Consider the following 16,458-nt stretch of genomic DNA (forward strand, 5'->3'; position numbering starts at 1 on the left):
TTGCCAAAATCCCACTGAATCTTTCCAATTATCATAAACAAATGTTATTATGCTGGTCATTAATGTATAAACACAACTTTTCCCGGCATAAATATTTCATATGGAACAATAAAGATATAAGATATAAGAATAAAACTTTATTTAATAGAAGATGGTTTGACAGAGATATACTATTAGTTAGCCAGTTATTTAACTCTGCAGGCCATCTACTCACTTATGATGAATTCATGCGTTTGTATGACTTTCCTGTTACTCCAAGAGACTATGCAGTTGTATTTGATGCAGTTCCCACTGGTACCAAAATGCTGTTATCATCTGCACCCAAAGGCAAAGATTGTGTAATTCCTTCATTAGACTCTATTAATATTTTCATTGATGTTGAATGTCCTTTATTGAGTGTAAAAGCTACCAACTTGTGTATAAGAAACGTTATTCTCAGGGAAACTGTTAGACCTACTACTCCCCCTGCTGTCTTTTTCTGGAACAACATGTTTGACAATATTCAATGGAAATGGTCATGGTTATTGCCAAAGAAATATTTATTAACTAACAAAGTTAAGGAAGTGTCTTTTAAGATAATGCACCGTTGTTACCCTGTTAAAATGTACTTTTCCAGATATAAGACTGACATTGATCCAAGCTGCAGTTTTTGTAGTAATGTTGAAGAATCTTTAATTCATCTTTTTTGGGAATGCACTTATAGCAATATTTTCTGGACTGATGTAAACAATTGGGTACACAGGAAAATTACTACCATTGATATTAAAAAAGAGCATGTTCTGTTTGGAGTAACTAAGAATGATGTTAAGGATACCAATCATCTATTCATGATAAACTTGATTCTTCTTCTTTGCAAACACCATAAGGCAAATTTTTAGCCCAAAACCCTAACTTTTTTGTTTTCAGAGCCACATTCCTTCAATATATAGAAACAATTAAATGCAGTAAAAATTGTAAAGCCATTGAGACCTACACAATTTATGAAAATGTATTTTTGCCTTCATAACTGCTGAGCTGAGATGAGACCCCGAGCCATTGTATATTTCTTTTCTTCGTTTTTTCTTTCCCTTTATGTGTATGCTTTGTCCTACATATCCTGCTGTTCACCCAATAACTGTACATTGTATAATTGAATAATATATATATATATATATGCGCGCGCCTGCCGTAAAAAACTTCCGGGTCAGGTTCACGTGAAGGGAATTGTCGCCGGTTTTGCTGTGGACGTCCCATCAGTGTGTAGAGTAAATATGGCCAATCGAAGCAAAAAGTAAAGTGAAGCGATACATTTCTCAGCGCGTGCTCTGTTGACGGAGACACGCGCGTTTTCCTGGTCGAGCCTTTCCGGCTGCGCTTACATGAACCAGGATGCAAAAAAACAAAACCCGGGTCCGTCCTTGGTCTTGCTGAGACTTCAGACGCACGCTCTTCGCTGGTGGGAGAAAATCAGCCTCCGTGAACGATCGCTATGACGACTGGCACGGAGACGAGGAAGGACGGGAAGCTTTAATCAGAGCTGCTGCAGGTTGCAGACGCCTCTCTGGACATCGTGTTCATTTGATGATGACGGACACTTTTGCATGTAGCACAACATGTGGCTGCAAAGGCGTCCGCACCTGTCTCTCATGTGAAGACTCCAAGGAAAACAAACACGCGGCGGAGAGCGGACACGAGGTAACCGGATCCTTAAAGACACAATCCAGATCTTCCCTACAACTTCATGACGGCCATGCTGTCACTAGTGTGGACGTCCTACCGGTGTTGTTACAGCACCTTCCCCACCCCCGGTCACGAACTCGCGATTAAAAACACGGTACAACCCGAGCTTCAGTAATTGGTGCAAGATTTGTTAACGGTCTTGTGCAAATGGACAATATGTTTGTTGGCCACAATAACGTCACGTCTTCAAACTCATCACAGTGTCTTCTGTCCCGTCACAGTGTCTTCTGTCCCGTCACAGTGTCTAATGTCTCGTCAGTCTTCTGTCCCCTCACAGTGTCTTCTGTCTCGTCAGTCTTCTGTCTCGTCGGTGTCTTCTGTCCCATCAGTGTCTTCTGTCGCGTCAGTGTCTTCTGTCTCGCCACAGTGTCTTCTGTCCCATCACAGTGTCTTCTCTCCCGTCACAGTGTCTTCTGTCTCGTCAGTCTTCTGTCTCGTCAGTGTCTTCTGTCCCGTCACAGTGTCTTCTGTCCCGTCACAGTGTCTTCTGTCTCGTCAGTCTTCTGTCTCGTCGGTGTCTTCTGTCCCATCAGTGTCTTCTGTCTCGTCAGTGTCTTCTGTCCCGCCACAGTGTCTTCTGTCCCATCACAGTGTCTTCTCTCCTGTCACAGTGTCTTCTGTCTCGTCAGTCTTCTGTCTCGTCAGTGTCTTCTGTCCCGTCACAGTGTCTTCTGTCTAGTCAGTCTTCTGTCTCGTCAGTGTCTTCTCTCCCATCACAGTGTCTTCTGTCTCTTCAGTGTCTTCTGTCCCGTCACAGTGTCTCCTGTCTCGTCAGTGTCTTCTGTCCAGCCACAGTGTCTTCTGTCTCGTCAGTGTCTTCTGTCCCGTCACAGTGTCTTCTGCCTCGTCACAGTGTCTTCTGTCTCGTCAGTCTTCTGTCTCGTCAGTGTCTTCTGTCCCGTCACAGTGTCTTCTGTCTAGTCAGTCTTCTGTCTCGTCAGTGTCTTCTGTCCCGTCACAGTGTCTTCTGTCTCGTCAGTCATCTGTCTCGTCGGTGTCTTCTGTCCCGTCACCGTGTCTTCTGTCTCGTCAGTGTCTTCTGTCCCGTCACAGTGTCTTCTGTCTCGTCAGTGTCTTCTGTCCCGCCACAGTGTCTTCTGTCCCGTCACAGTGTCTTCTGTCTCGTCAGTCTTCTGTCTCGTCAGTGTCTTCTGTCCCGTCACAGTGTCTTCTGTCTAGTCAGTCTTCTGTCTCGTCAGTGTCTTCTGTCCCGTCACAGTGTCTTCTGTCTCATCAGTCTTCTGTCTCGTTGGTGTCTTCTGTCCCGCCACAGTGTCTTCTGTCTCGTCAGTGTCTTCTGTCCCGCCACAGTGTCTTCTGTCCCATCACAGTGTCTTCTCTCCCGTCACAGTGTCTTCTGTCTCGTCAGTCTTCTGTCTCGTCAGTGTCTTCTGTCCCGTCACAGTGTCTTCTGTCTCGTCAGTCTTCTGTCTCGTCACAGTGTCTTCTATCCCGTCACAGTATCTTTTGTCTCGTCAGTGTCTTCTGTCTCGTCACAGTTTAATCATTTTGATATCAAAATGATTAAACAACTTGTCATTTCTTCAGTTTCACATTGAAAGAGACAAATATATGCGGGTGGAGGTTTTCCTCCCCAGGCATATTGCAGTAGGGGAGATGTGGTCTTAATTTCAATGCAAGTTTCATATAAAATGTCATAAATGTGGACCTACGTAGGCTTCCAGGACATGGTAATGGGACCAGTTCCCAATAACTAATAAAGATCTGAGCGTTAGTTCGGAGGACACGCCTTCCTACAACATGCTAGGCAATAACCCCTACATGGAGAATCACTGCTTTGTTACGGCTGCTCCCGTTAGGGGGCGCCACAGCGGATCATCCGTTTCCATCTCTTCCTGTCCTCTGCATCTTCCTCTGTCACACCAGCCACCTGCGTGTCCTCCCTCACCACATCCATAAACCTCCTCTTTGGCCTTCCTCTTCTCCTCTTCCCTGGCAGCTCCATGTTCAGCATCCTTCTCCCAATATAATAACAAAAATAACAAAACTTTATTTTTAAAGCACTTTCCAAAACAAAGTGACAAATTGCTTTACAAGACAACAAGAGAACGATAGACAAACAATGACAAAAAACAATTTAAAAACTGTTTGAAAGTTAGACAGTATTTTGGGAAGGAACTATGAAAGCAAGAGGAGCTGCATGTATGTGAAAAAATAAAACAAGTACAAATAAAATAATGTAAAATAATCAATAATTAAATAGTAATGCCTCCTGGAGCCAGACCTGGGAATGGACCTCACCGACGAGCATCTGGTGGCCGGGCCTTGGCCCATGGGACCCGGTCGGGCCCAGCCCGAAAAAGCAACACCACCACCTGCGGGGATGAGCATTGGGGTAGGGTGCAATGCAGGCCGGGCAGCAGGCAAAGGCAGGGATCGGGGCGTGCCGACTTCCGGCAGTGCAGACTGGTCCTTGGGACATGAAATGTCACCTCTCTGGCAGGGAAGGAGCTTGAGCTGGTGCGGGAGGTGGAGCGGTACCAACTAGATATACAGAGTTGGGCTCACCTCCACCCATAGCATGGGCTCTGGTACCCAATTCCTGCAGATGGGCTGGACTCATTACTTCTCCAGAGCTGGCCAAGGTGACAGGCGCCGGGTGGGTGTGGGGATACTGACAAGTCCCCAGTTGAGCGCCGCCATGTTGGAGTTCTCCCTGGGAAATGTGAGGGTCACCTCTATATAACTGCAAGTCGCAGGGGGGAATTTATCCACATATCAGACAGCAAAAACGACACGACTGCTCAGTAACCGTCTACATCAGCTCTCTTTATTTTCCTCACTGCTTTTTTTACGTCATTTTCTTACTTCTCCTTTCTACTGCCCCCCCCTAGTGGGCGGCGGACTAACTACAAGATATAACATTCCTCCACCCCTCACTGAGCATAACCATTACTTTGAAATAAACTCCCACGAACACTCACAGATGAGTAAATATGGGTCTAATGAAATAACATCATATTCACTGAAAGCAGCTAAGTCAGAGTGAGGGTAGACTGCCCCAGCTCTGGTGGACTCAGAACAGGGATTATTGTGCCCGAACGAGTTCTGGCCACTCTAACTACAAATCAAGTTTTTCAGGGGGGTTCCTTGACCTGCATGAATGGCGAGGGCCCTCGTACCCTATTTCCTGCTCCCTAACATCAGGGTCAGTATCTGGCGGCTGAGGCGGCTGCTCAGCTTCACTTCCACCATCCCCTCCCCCGACAGCTTGTGGTCATTGCACCTGGTCCCCAGGCTCTGTATACGGTGGCTGAATTGACTGCTCAGCTCGATAGCCATCAATGTCCCAGTCAGCCTTGGGGATTTGCCGCTGGTCTTCCTTGAGCAGGTGGTGTCTGTCTGACTCTCTTCTTAATAAAAGGTGGTCCACATGACGTCTAAGCACCTGGCTTTCCACCTCCACTCTATAGGAGAGAGGACCTGTGCTGGTGATCACCACCCCGGGTAGCCATTTCTTAAGGCTTGTGAAATCCCTACCCACACTTCTGCACCTGATGCCAGTGTTCTGGTTGGCCTGGTGCTGTTTTTTCTACAGATCATGTGCTCTTGGTTCTGGAATTCTTTAGCATGGGCATCCGGTCTTAGCAGGTCAAACCTAGTTCTGACAGGACGGCCGAATAACATCTCCGCTGGTGACCTGCCTGTTGTTGCATGTGGTGTTGATCTGTATGCCACCAAGAACCTTGATATGCACGTCTCTAGCGATCCTTATGATCCCACGGTTTTCTTCAGGGCCCTCGTAACTGTTTGGACAGCTCTTTCAACTAACCCATTTGTGGAAGGCTTGTAGGGGGCAGATGTTATGCGTCTTATGCCATTGGATGTCAAAAATCCCTTAAACTCAGCACTCATGAAAATTGCAGCATTGTCTGACATGACTGTATGGGGAAGGCCATGAGTGCTGAACATCTCCCTTAGGTGCTCAGTTGTTGCTGTTGACGTGGCTATTCGGACAGGGTAAACTTCAAACCGTGTCAAATGCCTGTGTACTGCTATTAGGAACATTTCCCCCAGAAATGGACCTGTATAGTCTATGTGAATGCATGTCCATGGTTTGCCAGGCCATTCCCAAGGTGAGACTGATACTTGGGGAGGGGTGCTGCGTACCTGTTGACATGTGGTACAGGCTTACACTTTAAATTCTATTTCGTTATCCAATCCAGGCCACCACAGATGAGCTCTGGCTGTTGCCTTCATTCTCGAGACTCCTGGGTGTGGTTCATGAAGCTCCTCCAGCAGGGTTTCACGAGCTTGTGGTGGCACCACAACACGGCGCCCCCAGAGTAGAATACCATCTTCTACACAGAGCTGATTCTGTCTTCTGAAGAACAGACATAAAACCTCAGCTGGGCAGGTGGCAGGCCATCCCTCTTTGACGAAGCGACACACTTTAGCAAGCAAAGGATCCCTACAAACCCACTGCTTCAGCTGATGACTGGTAATAGGAGCAGTCTGAAGCTGTTTCAATAAGCATGTCAGCTCGGTTGGCCTGTGTGTGTCCTTTGGTATTTCTGGGAGGGGAAGCCTGCTGAGGCCATCAGCATTTGCAATGGAGGGTCCTGGCCTGTATCTGAAGACGTACTGATATTGAGCCAGTAGTAGTGCCCTGCATTGAAGGCGCGGTGATGCAGCTGGCTGAATTTTTTAGCTCACCTAGTAGACCCAGTAGGGGCTTGTGGTCAGTTTGGATGTTGCAGTTACGGCCATACACATATTGGTGGAACTTCTGTGCAAAAATTACAGCTAGCGCTTCTCTCTCCAGCTGAGAGTAGTTCTTTTCTGCTGGCAACAAAGAGCGGGACGCAAAACAGATGGGCCTCTCAGAGTTGTCCTTCATCCTATGTGACAAAACTGATCTAACTCCGTACGGGGAGCCGTCACATGTTATGATCAGGGGCAACTGGCACGTTATGACCCACAGATCATAATGTGCCAGCAGTGTCGATGCTGACAGTAGGTCCTTGGACCTCTGGAATGCTACATGCTGTTGAGATCCCCACACCCATTTTACTCCTGTCTTGAGGAGTCCCCCTGGTGAAACTCCTCACTGTCAGGTGAAAAGAAGCAGCTGGCGACTCCACATGTATCGGAGGAGACGTGGTAGTCTGCAGCCCTCCCCGGATCGGCAGAGGGGGTGGAGCAGTGACCGAGACGGCTCGGAAGTGTGTGTGTGTGTGTGTGTGTGTGTGTGTGTGTGTGTGTGTGTGTGTGTGTGTGTGTGTGTGTGTGTGTGTGTGTGTGTATATATATGCAAATGCCGTTTTGAAGGCGTTGTAGAAATAATTTGGCAAATTCATTCAATCAGTCAGTCATCAAACGCTTCTCTAACTGCATTGCTCACAGTGTTTGTGAATACCATTTTTTCACAGTTCATGTCTGCTTATCTTTAAATGACCTCTGAATAGATATTCATTCTAATAAATAGGCTAGTTAAGGAGTCAAGAATTGAACAGCAAAAGGCAGGTGATTGAGAACCTCTGGTGCAAGTTGCTGTCATCCACCAGAAAGTAATCTGCTGAATCTGTTGCCTTGAACACATGAATTTTGTTTGCCTAGGTTTTCCACCATTTCTGGTATGATCCTGTGTTGAAGTTGGCTGCACGCAATGGCGGTGAGCCTACATCCTTTCCCTTCCCTGGAGTGGTTATTTGGGAAAACTTCATATCAGAAGAGGAGGAGAGTGAACAGATTCGCAAGATGGACCAAGATATTTGGAACCAGTCCCAGTCTGGACGGAAGAAGCAGGTTGGTGTAACCCATTACTACGTATGTGATAATTTCATCAACTCACTTTTTACTATGATGAAATGAAAAAGAAAAAAAAAACCTCTACTCATATATGTTGCAGGACTTTGGCCCAAAAGTGAATTTCAAGCGGCGAAAATTGCGTTTGGGCAAATTCTGTGGATTGCCTGAAGCAAGCCGAGAACTGGTTCACCGAATGCTCCAAGAGCCACTTCTTGCCAACTTCCAACCAGTGGAACAGTGCAACCTGGACTACAATCCCCAGCGAGGCTCTGCCATTGACCCACATCTGGATGACTCCTGGCTGTGGGGGGAACGTCTAGTCACTATTAACATGTTATCAGACACCACATTGACGATGTCCCTCGAAAAGGGCCTATCAGACCTGGGACTGGAGGAGGAGGTTCGAGTAGCTGTGCGTGTCCCCCGCAGATCACTGCTGGCACTTCATAGTGAGGCAAGGCACAAATGGAAACACGCCATCCATAGGAAGGATGTTGAAGCACGCAGAGTTTGCATTACCTTCAGAGAGCTGTCTGCAGAGTTCTTACCCAGAGGACAGCAGGCACAGCTAGGAGCTCAGCTGTTAGATATTGCTCTAAGCTTCCAGGGTACCCAAGTCTAGGCTAAAATAAGTAAATGAAATAAGAATACAATGCACATTCATGCATAGTAAAAGTCAGCTGAACATGAATAATGTCTGCTTACTATTCAGATGGACACACGTACTAGTATTGTATGACTTTAGTGGCCGATAAAGTTCAGTCTATATTTAAAGGGCTTCATTTGATTTCACACACACCTTGTTATTGTATTACTTTGGTGGCTAATAAAGTTCAGTCTGTGTTTGTAGACCTTCATTTGATTCCAGGTGATACTGGTGGGTACATTTCTAAATTAGTGTAAAATACCTCAATCTACAGAACATTTTGGCATTGATAGGGTTAGGACTTTGTTACAACCCTTCAAAAAAGAATATCAGCTCTTTCCAGTCTCAAACCGATGGTCCCTGTACCTGCCAAAAGATGAATAACTGCCACTAATGGCCATTTCAGTCTGAACTTCATACCTAGTGTGCTGCCCAATCTAGCTCAGCTTTATTTGTAAAGCCTCAATCACAACTTACTCCCAAAACTTCTATTTCCCTAAGTAAAGGTAATGGACAAAGTGCAAATTGATGCTGCATTCAAACCATGATCATGACCCTGTGCCATGATCATAAAGCAGACATATCAATTATGACTAGTCAAGACATATCAATTATGACTAGTCAAGGCTTGATAAATGTAAGGCTCTTCTTTTTATTGAAGCTCTTATATATGCTGTGATGCCTTCATATCTATGAAACCTTCCATTCTTTGGGGATTTTTTTCAAGAAATATGCTGCACCAAAACCTAATAATTTATTTCAAACGGTATCCACTTAAAATTATAATCTAGCCATTGCTTGCGCCACACTAAAGTGGTCTTTGTAGTAACTTGAAGGACACGTATACTTTATAGTAAGAAAGCTTCACTTAAGTGAATGGGACCGATACATAGCAGAATTGCAGTGCACTAGCCATCCGCGAGCACTAACATGGCACATACACAAAAGACTGACGGACAGAACAAATTTACTTGCTGTGTGACATCCTAAAGGGTCCAGGGACCCCATTAAAGAATAATAATAAAACTAGTCCTGTTTAACGCATTATAACACTTACAACACTTCTCCCCCCTTAAGCTAAATTTCCCCTGTGGACAGAAAATCATTTAATAACAGAAGTCTTGTACACCTTCAAACTTGTAGCATAGGCCCGTGAACATAAACAATAACCCGACACATGACACTGTAAACATCTGAAGTAGGTAAGTCACTTATGCAACACATGAACACTCTGACTTCAGTCTCTGTCTTAAAGGGTTAGTCTGTCAGGCGGTTTGTGACTAGGCTGAGAGCGGCGTAGTACTACCCCCGGTGTCTCAGCAGACATTGGTGGGGTCTCTCCCAGTGGGCATGGGGGTGCCTCAGCAGACACTGGTGTGGTGTCTCCCACTGGGCCTGAGTTCTTCAACACAGGAGTGGGTTGCATGTGTGAGCTTTTGAGTTCATTCCTCACTCCCGTAGTCACCACAGCCCCTGGATAATGCTCCTGTGCTGGGCCTTGTTCTGTCTCCCCTGTGTACCCCCCTGCTGAAGTGTCTGGACACAGAGGAGTGTCGTGGCGCCAGCGGATGTGGTCCTGGTGCCTGCAGAACACTCTGCCATCTGTTAGTTTCACCACGAAAGAGATAGGACCACTCTGCTTTAGAATGACCCCTGGCAGCCAGTGTTGACCACTGCCAAAGTTTCTCACATACACACAGTCCTTTTCCTCAAAATGTCTTTCTCTGGCACGCTCATCGTGCCTCTCCTTTTGTTTCTCCTGTTTCCTCTCCACCCTTGCTTTAATATCTGGATGCATCAAGTCCAGGTGCGACTTTGGCTTCCTGCCCATCAGCATTTCCACAGGTGTGAGCCCTGTCGTCGTTTGTGGCGTTATGCGGCACTGAAACAGCCAACGTGAGAGCTTTGTTGCAATGGGCTCCCTTCCTGTCATACATTTAAGCCCTTCCTTAAACGTCTGCACGGCTTTCTCGGCCATACCATTTGAGGCAGGATGGAACGGAGCTGTGCGGACATGGCGGATGCCATTCCTTTCCATGAACTCCCTGAACAACTCACTGGTAAATGTTGCACCATTGTCACTCACCAGTGTGTCAGGAAGTCCACAAGTTGCAAACACTTGACGCAGCTTGTCAGTCATCACCGGGGCTGTGATGTTGCTCATCAGGTATACCTCTAGCCACTTAGAATGTGCGTTTACAATGACTAGAAACATCTGCCCCATAAAAGGCCCTGCAAAGTCCACATGTAGTCTGGACCATGGGCTGTCAGGCCGCTCCCATGGATGGAGTGGGGCGGGCGGTGCCATTTTTTGGTTTATCTGACACTGGGAACAGCAGTTCACCTTGTTTTCTAGATCCTGGTCCATGTTAGGCCACCATGCATATGCCCTGGCTAAGCTTATCATACGGGAGGCCCCTGGGTGGGCCTCCCCTGAGGTGGAACCACCACTCTGGAGGCCCAGAGAAAACAGCCATCTTGGACGCTCAGTTCATCTTTTCGTTTAGCATAAGGCCTCAGTCTCTCATCCTCTACCACAGGGGGCCAACCCTGCATGAGGAATCTTTTCACCTGAGACAGGACCGGGTCCCTCTCTGTCCACTGTTTGATTTGTTTGGCATTCACAGGAGAAGTTGACAGTCTCTCCAGCAAGAAAACTGTCTCTGGAGGCATCACGGTCTGGGTGGGTATGTCAGGCAAAGGGAGCTGACTCAGTGTATCCGTGTTTGCGTTGTCTTCCCCTGCTCTGTAGACTATAGTGTACTGGTAGGCTGACAACGTGAGGGCCCAGCACTGTACTCTCGCTGATGCCATGGAAGGAATACACTTGAGCTCACTAAAAAGGCTCATCAGCGGTTTGTGGTCAGTACATACGTATGGTAAATGCCCGACCGTAGAGGTACTGATGAAAACGTTTAACAGCGAACACAACAGCTAGACCCTCCTTGTCTAGCTGGGAGTAGCCCTTCTCAGCTTGTGTCAAGACCGTGATGTGAATCCAATGGGTTTTTCTGACCCGTCCTTCATCAAATGTGAAAGAACTGCCCCGACGCCATATGGCGAGGCATCACAGGACAGGATGATCTCTTTGTCTGGGTCGAAATGAACCAGCAGCCTCGCTGAATGCAGTAGTGTTTTCACATTGGCGAAAGCTGTCTCCTGTGCAGGCCCCACTCCCAAAGAGAGCACTTGTGGAGAAGTGAGTACAGGGGTGCCAGCCATGTTGAGAGGTCTGGGAGGAACTTACCTTAATAGTTCACCATGCCCAGGAATGACCTGAGCTCAGGCACCTTTTTGGGGCTTGGAGCTTCCTTGATGGCCTTGACCCTGTCCTCTACTGGACGCAAACCCTGGGCTGTGATGGTGTGGCCCAGGTATGTCATGCTTGGTGCTTGGAAAATACACTTGCTATACTTCAGGCATTTTATTTTATTTTTTTTACATAAACTAAGCATAATTGATTTCAAATTAACTGGGGTTGAAAATGGATCATTCCCCCCACCTATGGAGCTAATGGTTGTATCCCATCCACCTATGGTCATGAGCTTTGGGTAGTGACCGAAAGGGTGAGCTCGCGGATACATGAAATGAGTTTCCTCCGTAAGGTGTCTGGGCTCAGCTTTAGAGATAGCGTGAAGAGCTCAGACATCAGGAGGGAGCTCGGAGTAAAGCTGCTGCTCCTTCGCAATGAAAAGAGCCAGTTGGGGTGGTTCAAGCATCTGATCAGGATGCCCCCTGGGCGCCTTCCTTTGGAGGTTTTCCGGGCACAGCCAACTGGGAGGAGACACCGTGATAGACCCAGAACTCAGCAACTGGTGTTGCTGGCTAACGTTAGTTAAAAGAATAGGGTAGGCTAGCACCGAGTGTGACGGTGCTGCTGTCGTTGTTCCTCTCGAGTGTGTGTGTGTAACGCTACCCGCCAGTAGCGCCTAGCAACATTCTAATGCACTTTGATTGGTTAATTTCTGTTATTGCTGTTGCTATGTTATTATTCTAATGCATGTTGGTTGGTTAATTTCTGTTATTGCTGTTGCTAAGGAGAGAGAGGAAGGGAGAGAGAGAGAGAGCGAGAGAGATGGGGGGATTAAGTGGTTTGATTTCACTTTTTTTGTTACTCGCCACGTGGCGGGTAGGCTTCTGAGATTTACTCGCCAATCAGAAAACCTACTCGCATTTGGCGGGTGGCGAGTGTTAATTTCGGCCCCTGCTTGTATAAGTTAATCACGACATAGGGCACAAAAAAACACAAGCCTGAATAACACATTTCAATTATTCTTTTATACTGGTGTAACCGGTTATTTTCTTGCCCGGTGCGGGATTCGAGACGGCGTGTACTGCACCACAAGGCGACGTCACTAACCGCTCGGCTAAAGGGTCAGACCCGTTAGCTAGCTAGGGGGCTAACGTGTCTTATTAGTAGTTTTTACTGGTGCAATATGTCGGGGAAAATATCAGCAAGGCAAAGTCAGTTGTAATCGAACGTTTTTATTTGCCATTTTATCCAAAAACGAAAAAGAAAAAGAAAAATGCAAACATCAAAGGTTTAGATATACGGGACTTCATTTATGCCACGTGACAGTAAAATTGTTCACAACATCGAGCATGCGCAGAGTGAAACGTTTCTTCCCGCCGACACGAAACGCTGCGCTAACAGAAGAATCAAACAGTGAAAAAGTGAAAACAATGAAGCTACTTCCGGGTGCTGATTTATGGATTAAGCTGTTTTACCGGAGATTAAATCAACCTCGCCGATGTTTCTCTGCTTGGTCGTTTCATCCTCAGATGAAAAAAGAAGAGTCAAACTCACTTCTATTCCCTTCCTACACAGCGTCCCGTTACATCAGTGCTACTCCAGAACACGGGTCCGAACTAGAGACGCTTCATTCCGTCACGTGACTTCTGAAAGCCAGAGAACAGCTGAGCTATTGCTAACCAAACTTCTCACGCATGTTGTCTGACTCGGTGCTGCACTTGTACAGGGAGACGTACACAGATCTGTTCCCCAATTTCAACCTGTGCACACAGTCAACAACACGCCTTTAAAACCTTTTGCTCCTCCAAAAAAGTTGCAAGTAACTGGGGTAATGTTGAGCAACCTCAAACAAAATACGTGTTTTCACAATCTACAAAGTAAATATCTAAATGATAGAATAAAAAAACAAACAAACATGGCCTTAAAGCCCCCCCCAACCCATCCCTTGTAAAAAAAGAAACACAGAGAAGTAAAGACAAATCAAATTCAATGTTTGATGATTTCTAACAACACAAGTTTAAACTGGTGCTGCAGAGTTGGACTTTTTAAAGACGGTCCAAGGCAAACACTGGCACTTCTTCATGGTGCTGTTCATGTAGAAGTACTACAAGAATGAGTCTGAAAAATAGGCTGAATACTTGAATATTACAGTTCAATACTGTTGGTTTTACACAGGCTGACAGACCTTTCTGCTAAAATGATCTGGAAAATAGACATATTTGTGTAGCTTGCAGCAAATAATTGTGAATGTTGACATTCTACAGCAGTGCATGTATTTCTAAGCAATGGTGCATGTATTCGTAAGCAGTGTTGCATGGATTTATGGACAGTGTTGCATGGGTTTATGAGCAGTGTTGCATGGGTTTATGAGAAGTGTTGCATGGGTTTATGAGAAGTGTTGCATGGGTTTATAAGCAGTGTTGCATGGGTTTATGAGCAGTGTTGCATGGGTTTATAAGCAGTGTTGCATGGGTTTATGAGAAGTGTTGCATGGGTTTATGAGAAGTGTTGCATGGGTTTATGAGAAGTGTTGCATGGGTTTATGAGAAGTGTTGCATGGGTTTATGAGAAGTGTTGCATGGGTTTATGAGCAGTGTTGCATGGGTTTATAAGCAGTGTTGCATGGGTTTATAAGCAGTGTTGCATGGGTTTATGAGCAGTATTGCATGGGTTTATAAGCAGTGTTGCATGGATCAGGAACCCCTTCAGGTTAGTGATCATATTCTTTGATCAAACTAATGTTTGTTTTAACTAAATCAACGGATTGTTGGTAGCTCATAACTTAGCATTAGGTGACAGTGCAGAAAGATACGAGTGCTGGCAAGATGTTTTTCAGTTGTCTTGTACTACTGTAGGGTTTGTTTGGTTTTTTTTTCAAAATGTAAATTTTTTTCTTTCAGCCGCTCCTGTTAGGGGGCGCCACAGCGGATCACCCATTTCCATCTCTTCCTGTCCTCTGCATCTTCCTCTGTCATACCAGCCACATGCATAAACCATGTCCATAAACCTCCTCTTTGGCCTTCCTCGTCTCCTCTTCCCCGGCAGCTCCATATTCAGCATCCTTCTCCCAGTATACCCAGCATCTCTCCTCCACACATGTCCAAACCATCTCAATCTTGCCTCTCTTGCTTTGTCTCCAAGCCGTCCAACCTGAGCTGTCCCTCTAATATACTCGTTCCTAATCCCGTCCTTCTTCATCACTTCCATTGAAACTTTTCAAAATTAAAATTTTCAAAATATAAATAGAAAATAACAAAAACAGAAATGTCAAACAATTCCCTTAAGTGTTACACCTGTCCATGTCCTTAGAGGTTTTTTCTAAATTGAAGGAAGTTTAATTTTGCTGGTGAAGACACCAAGGCCTATGAAAACATTTCATCAGAAATAAGTTTCCCTTTGGCACGAGGAGGAGTCTGCTGTACATACATGTGTAGTGTTCCTTTATCTTTACCGTTGGAGTTACTTTTGTACACCCAGCACATGATGAACGGGAGATGGAGGAAGAATCACAGACCAGTTTCCTGCTCCAGGGTGATGTTCCCCTGGACCACTCACTGCTCAGCAGAGTTTTGCCAGTCAAACGTACGCTGAGGGGAAGATGGCTCCTCATGCGTCCCCGAGGCCAGTAGAGAAAACCAGTGCTGTCTTCTAAAACGTGAACATGAGCACATACCTAAACATATTTTAGTCTACAAAACACGACAGTGACGTCACAGTGAGGCAGGTTCTCTGCGTGTCGTGTGTTGGTCTCTAAGTGTGTTGGTTGGTCCGTGTGTTGGTCCACTGGTGATGACGGGCTGAAGGAGCTCCACGGGGATGAGAAGCTCCGGCAGGACCAGGGGTTTGGTTTTGTTCACTCTCAAGGCGGCTCTGACTTCTAATGCGGGCAACAGTTTTATTCTGATGTGCTTATAAACGTAGAAACAGAACAAATGTTCTCCCTAAAACTGAACTCTCAGAAACGCCACCCTGTGAAAACTGTTCTGTCTTCTGGATGCGTACAGCCGAAGAAAAAACTGGCTCCAAATACAGATACTGCAAGCACACATCACTTCAAAATCAGCGCCAAAATATCTTAAATAACAAAATATATATATGTATTCAAAATATACAGTTATGTAAAGTTCATAATGAAGAAAATACATCATCATGCACATGCACAAAACAGCAAACCACTAAGGGATCTGGGTGAAAGGGTACAAAAAACCGAAATATGATGGAAAGGAACACTTAAAACAGACTAAAACAACCTACATGTACATAACACAGTGTGTGTGTGTGTGTGTGTGTGTGTGTGTGTGTGTGTGTGTGTGTGTGTGTGTGTGTGTGTGTGTCTTTGTACATGTTATTTTGTCCTCCTGCGTAGAGTTGGCCAGAAAGTAAAAAGTTGGGCGTTGTGCGGCAGCAGGTCAGTTCCTCGTGGTGAAGTAGTGCAGCGAGGCCGGTCCCCTCGCCGCAGCGTGGCTGACGGCTCTGCCGGCTGTCTGGTCCCTCACAAACTCACTAAGGTCTTCATCTGGCCGTCTGACAGCTGGGCTGTCCGTATGCATCATTTCTGGTGCTCCGTGTACTTCATTCCATGGGGGGTGGGGGGGGGGGTGGAGGGAGAAGGCAGGAACGGTATGAATTTAACTTCATGTAAATCCACATTAGCTGCTCAATATTCTTCAAATGATCCTTGGTGCGTTAGATAACATGCAGAACATTGCATGTAACTACTGCATCTACTATGAAAAAACAGTTTTTTGTTCATAGTAGAGGCCGAAAATTGACATTTTTCTTTGCAAAATTTTTTCAAAAATGGAAAAAATGTTCAAAATGTGAAATGGAAAAGTGTTTCTGCTCTTTTGGCCACGGTGCAGAGGCATCATTACCTACTCACTAGGGCCGTTGTTGACTCCACTGGTGCCCTTCAGAAGAACAGCCCCCTCCTTGTGCGGGGCAGTTTTTAGAAGAACAGCCCCCTCCGTGTGTGTGCCGGCCTTCAGCTCCACAACTATGTTGTCTGTGGAGGTTTTCTCACCGGTGCTGCAGACAGAAGAGAATCGGGGCTGACACACCGACGTCT

General features: G+C 46.1%; 2 protein-coding genes across 3 annotated transcripts in view; one reads left to right on the forward strand and one right to left on the reverse strand.

Moving 5' to 3' along the window:
* The first annotated feature begins 1,402 nt into the window (after positions 1–1,402).
* LOC130117118 (alpha-ketoglutarate-dependent dioxygenase alkB homolog 4-like) lies at positions 1,403–8,332 on the forward strand. Of its 2 annotated transcripts, none has more exons than XM_056285267.1 (3): positions 1,403–1,674; positions 7,300–7,488; positions 7,592–8,332. In XM_056285267.1, the coding sequence occupies exons 1-3, from the start codon at positions 1,561–1,563 to the stop codon at positions 8,111–8,113; spliced, it is 825 nt and encodes a 274-aa protein (XP_056141242.1). In that variant the 5' UTR covers positions 1,403–1,560; the 3' UTR covers positions 8,114–8,332. The 2 variants fall into 2 exon arrangements, with proteins under 2 accessions (XP_056141242.1, XP_056141243.1); XM_056285268.1 differs by lacking the exon at positions 1,403–1,674 and adding an exon at positions 1,792–1,813.
* Positions 8,333–15,769: 7,437 nt separating this feature from the next.
* The window catches only part of LOC130117279 (cell surface glycoprotein MUC18-like), a 49,841-nt gene continuing 49,152 nt past the window's right edge, over positions 15,770–16,458 (reverse strand). The window contains exons 15-16 of the mRNA XM_056285488.1: positions 16,273–16,418; positions 15,770–15,960 (exon numbers count right to left, since the gene is read on the reverse strand). Of these exons, the coding sequence (XP_056141463.1) occupies positions 15,800–15,960; positions 16,273–16,418 (307 nt within the window). The 3' untranslated portion in view covers positions 15,770–15,799. The remainder of the gene's footprint in view (positions 15,961–16,272; positions 16,419–16,458) is intronic.

Source organism: Lampris incognitus, chromosome 8 (assembly GCF_029633865.1).
Source record: "Lampris incognitus isolate fLamInc1 chromosome 8, fLamInc1.hap2, whole genome shotgun sequence".
Classification (NCBI taxonomy): domain Eukaryota; kingdom Metazoa; phylum Chordata; class Actinopteri; order Lampriformes; family Lampridae; genus Lampris; species Lampris incognitus.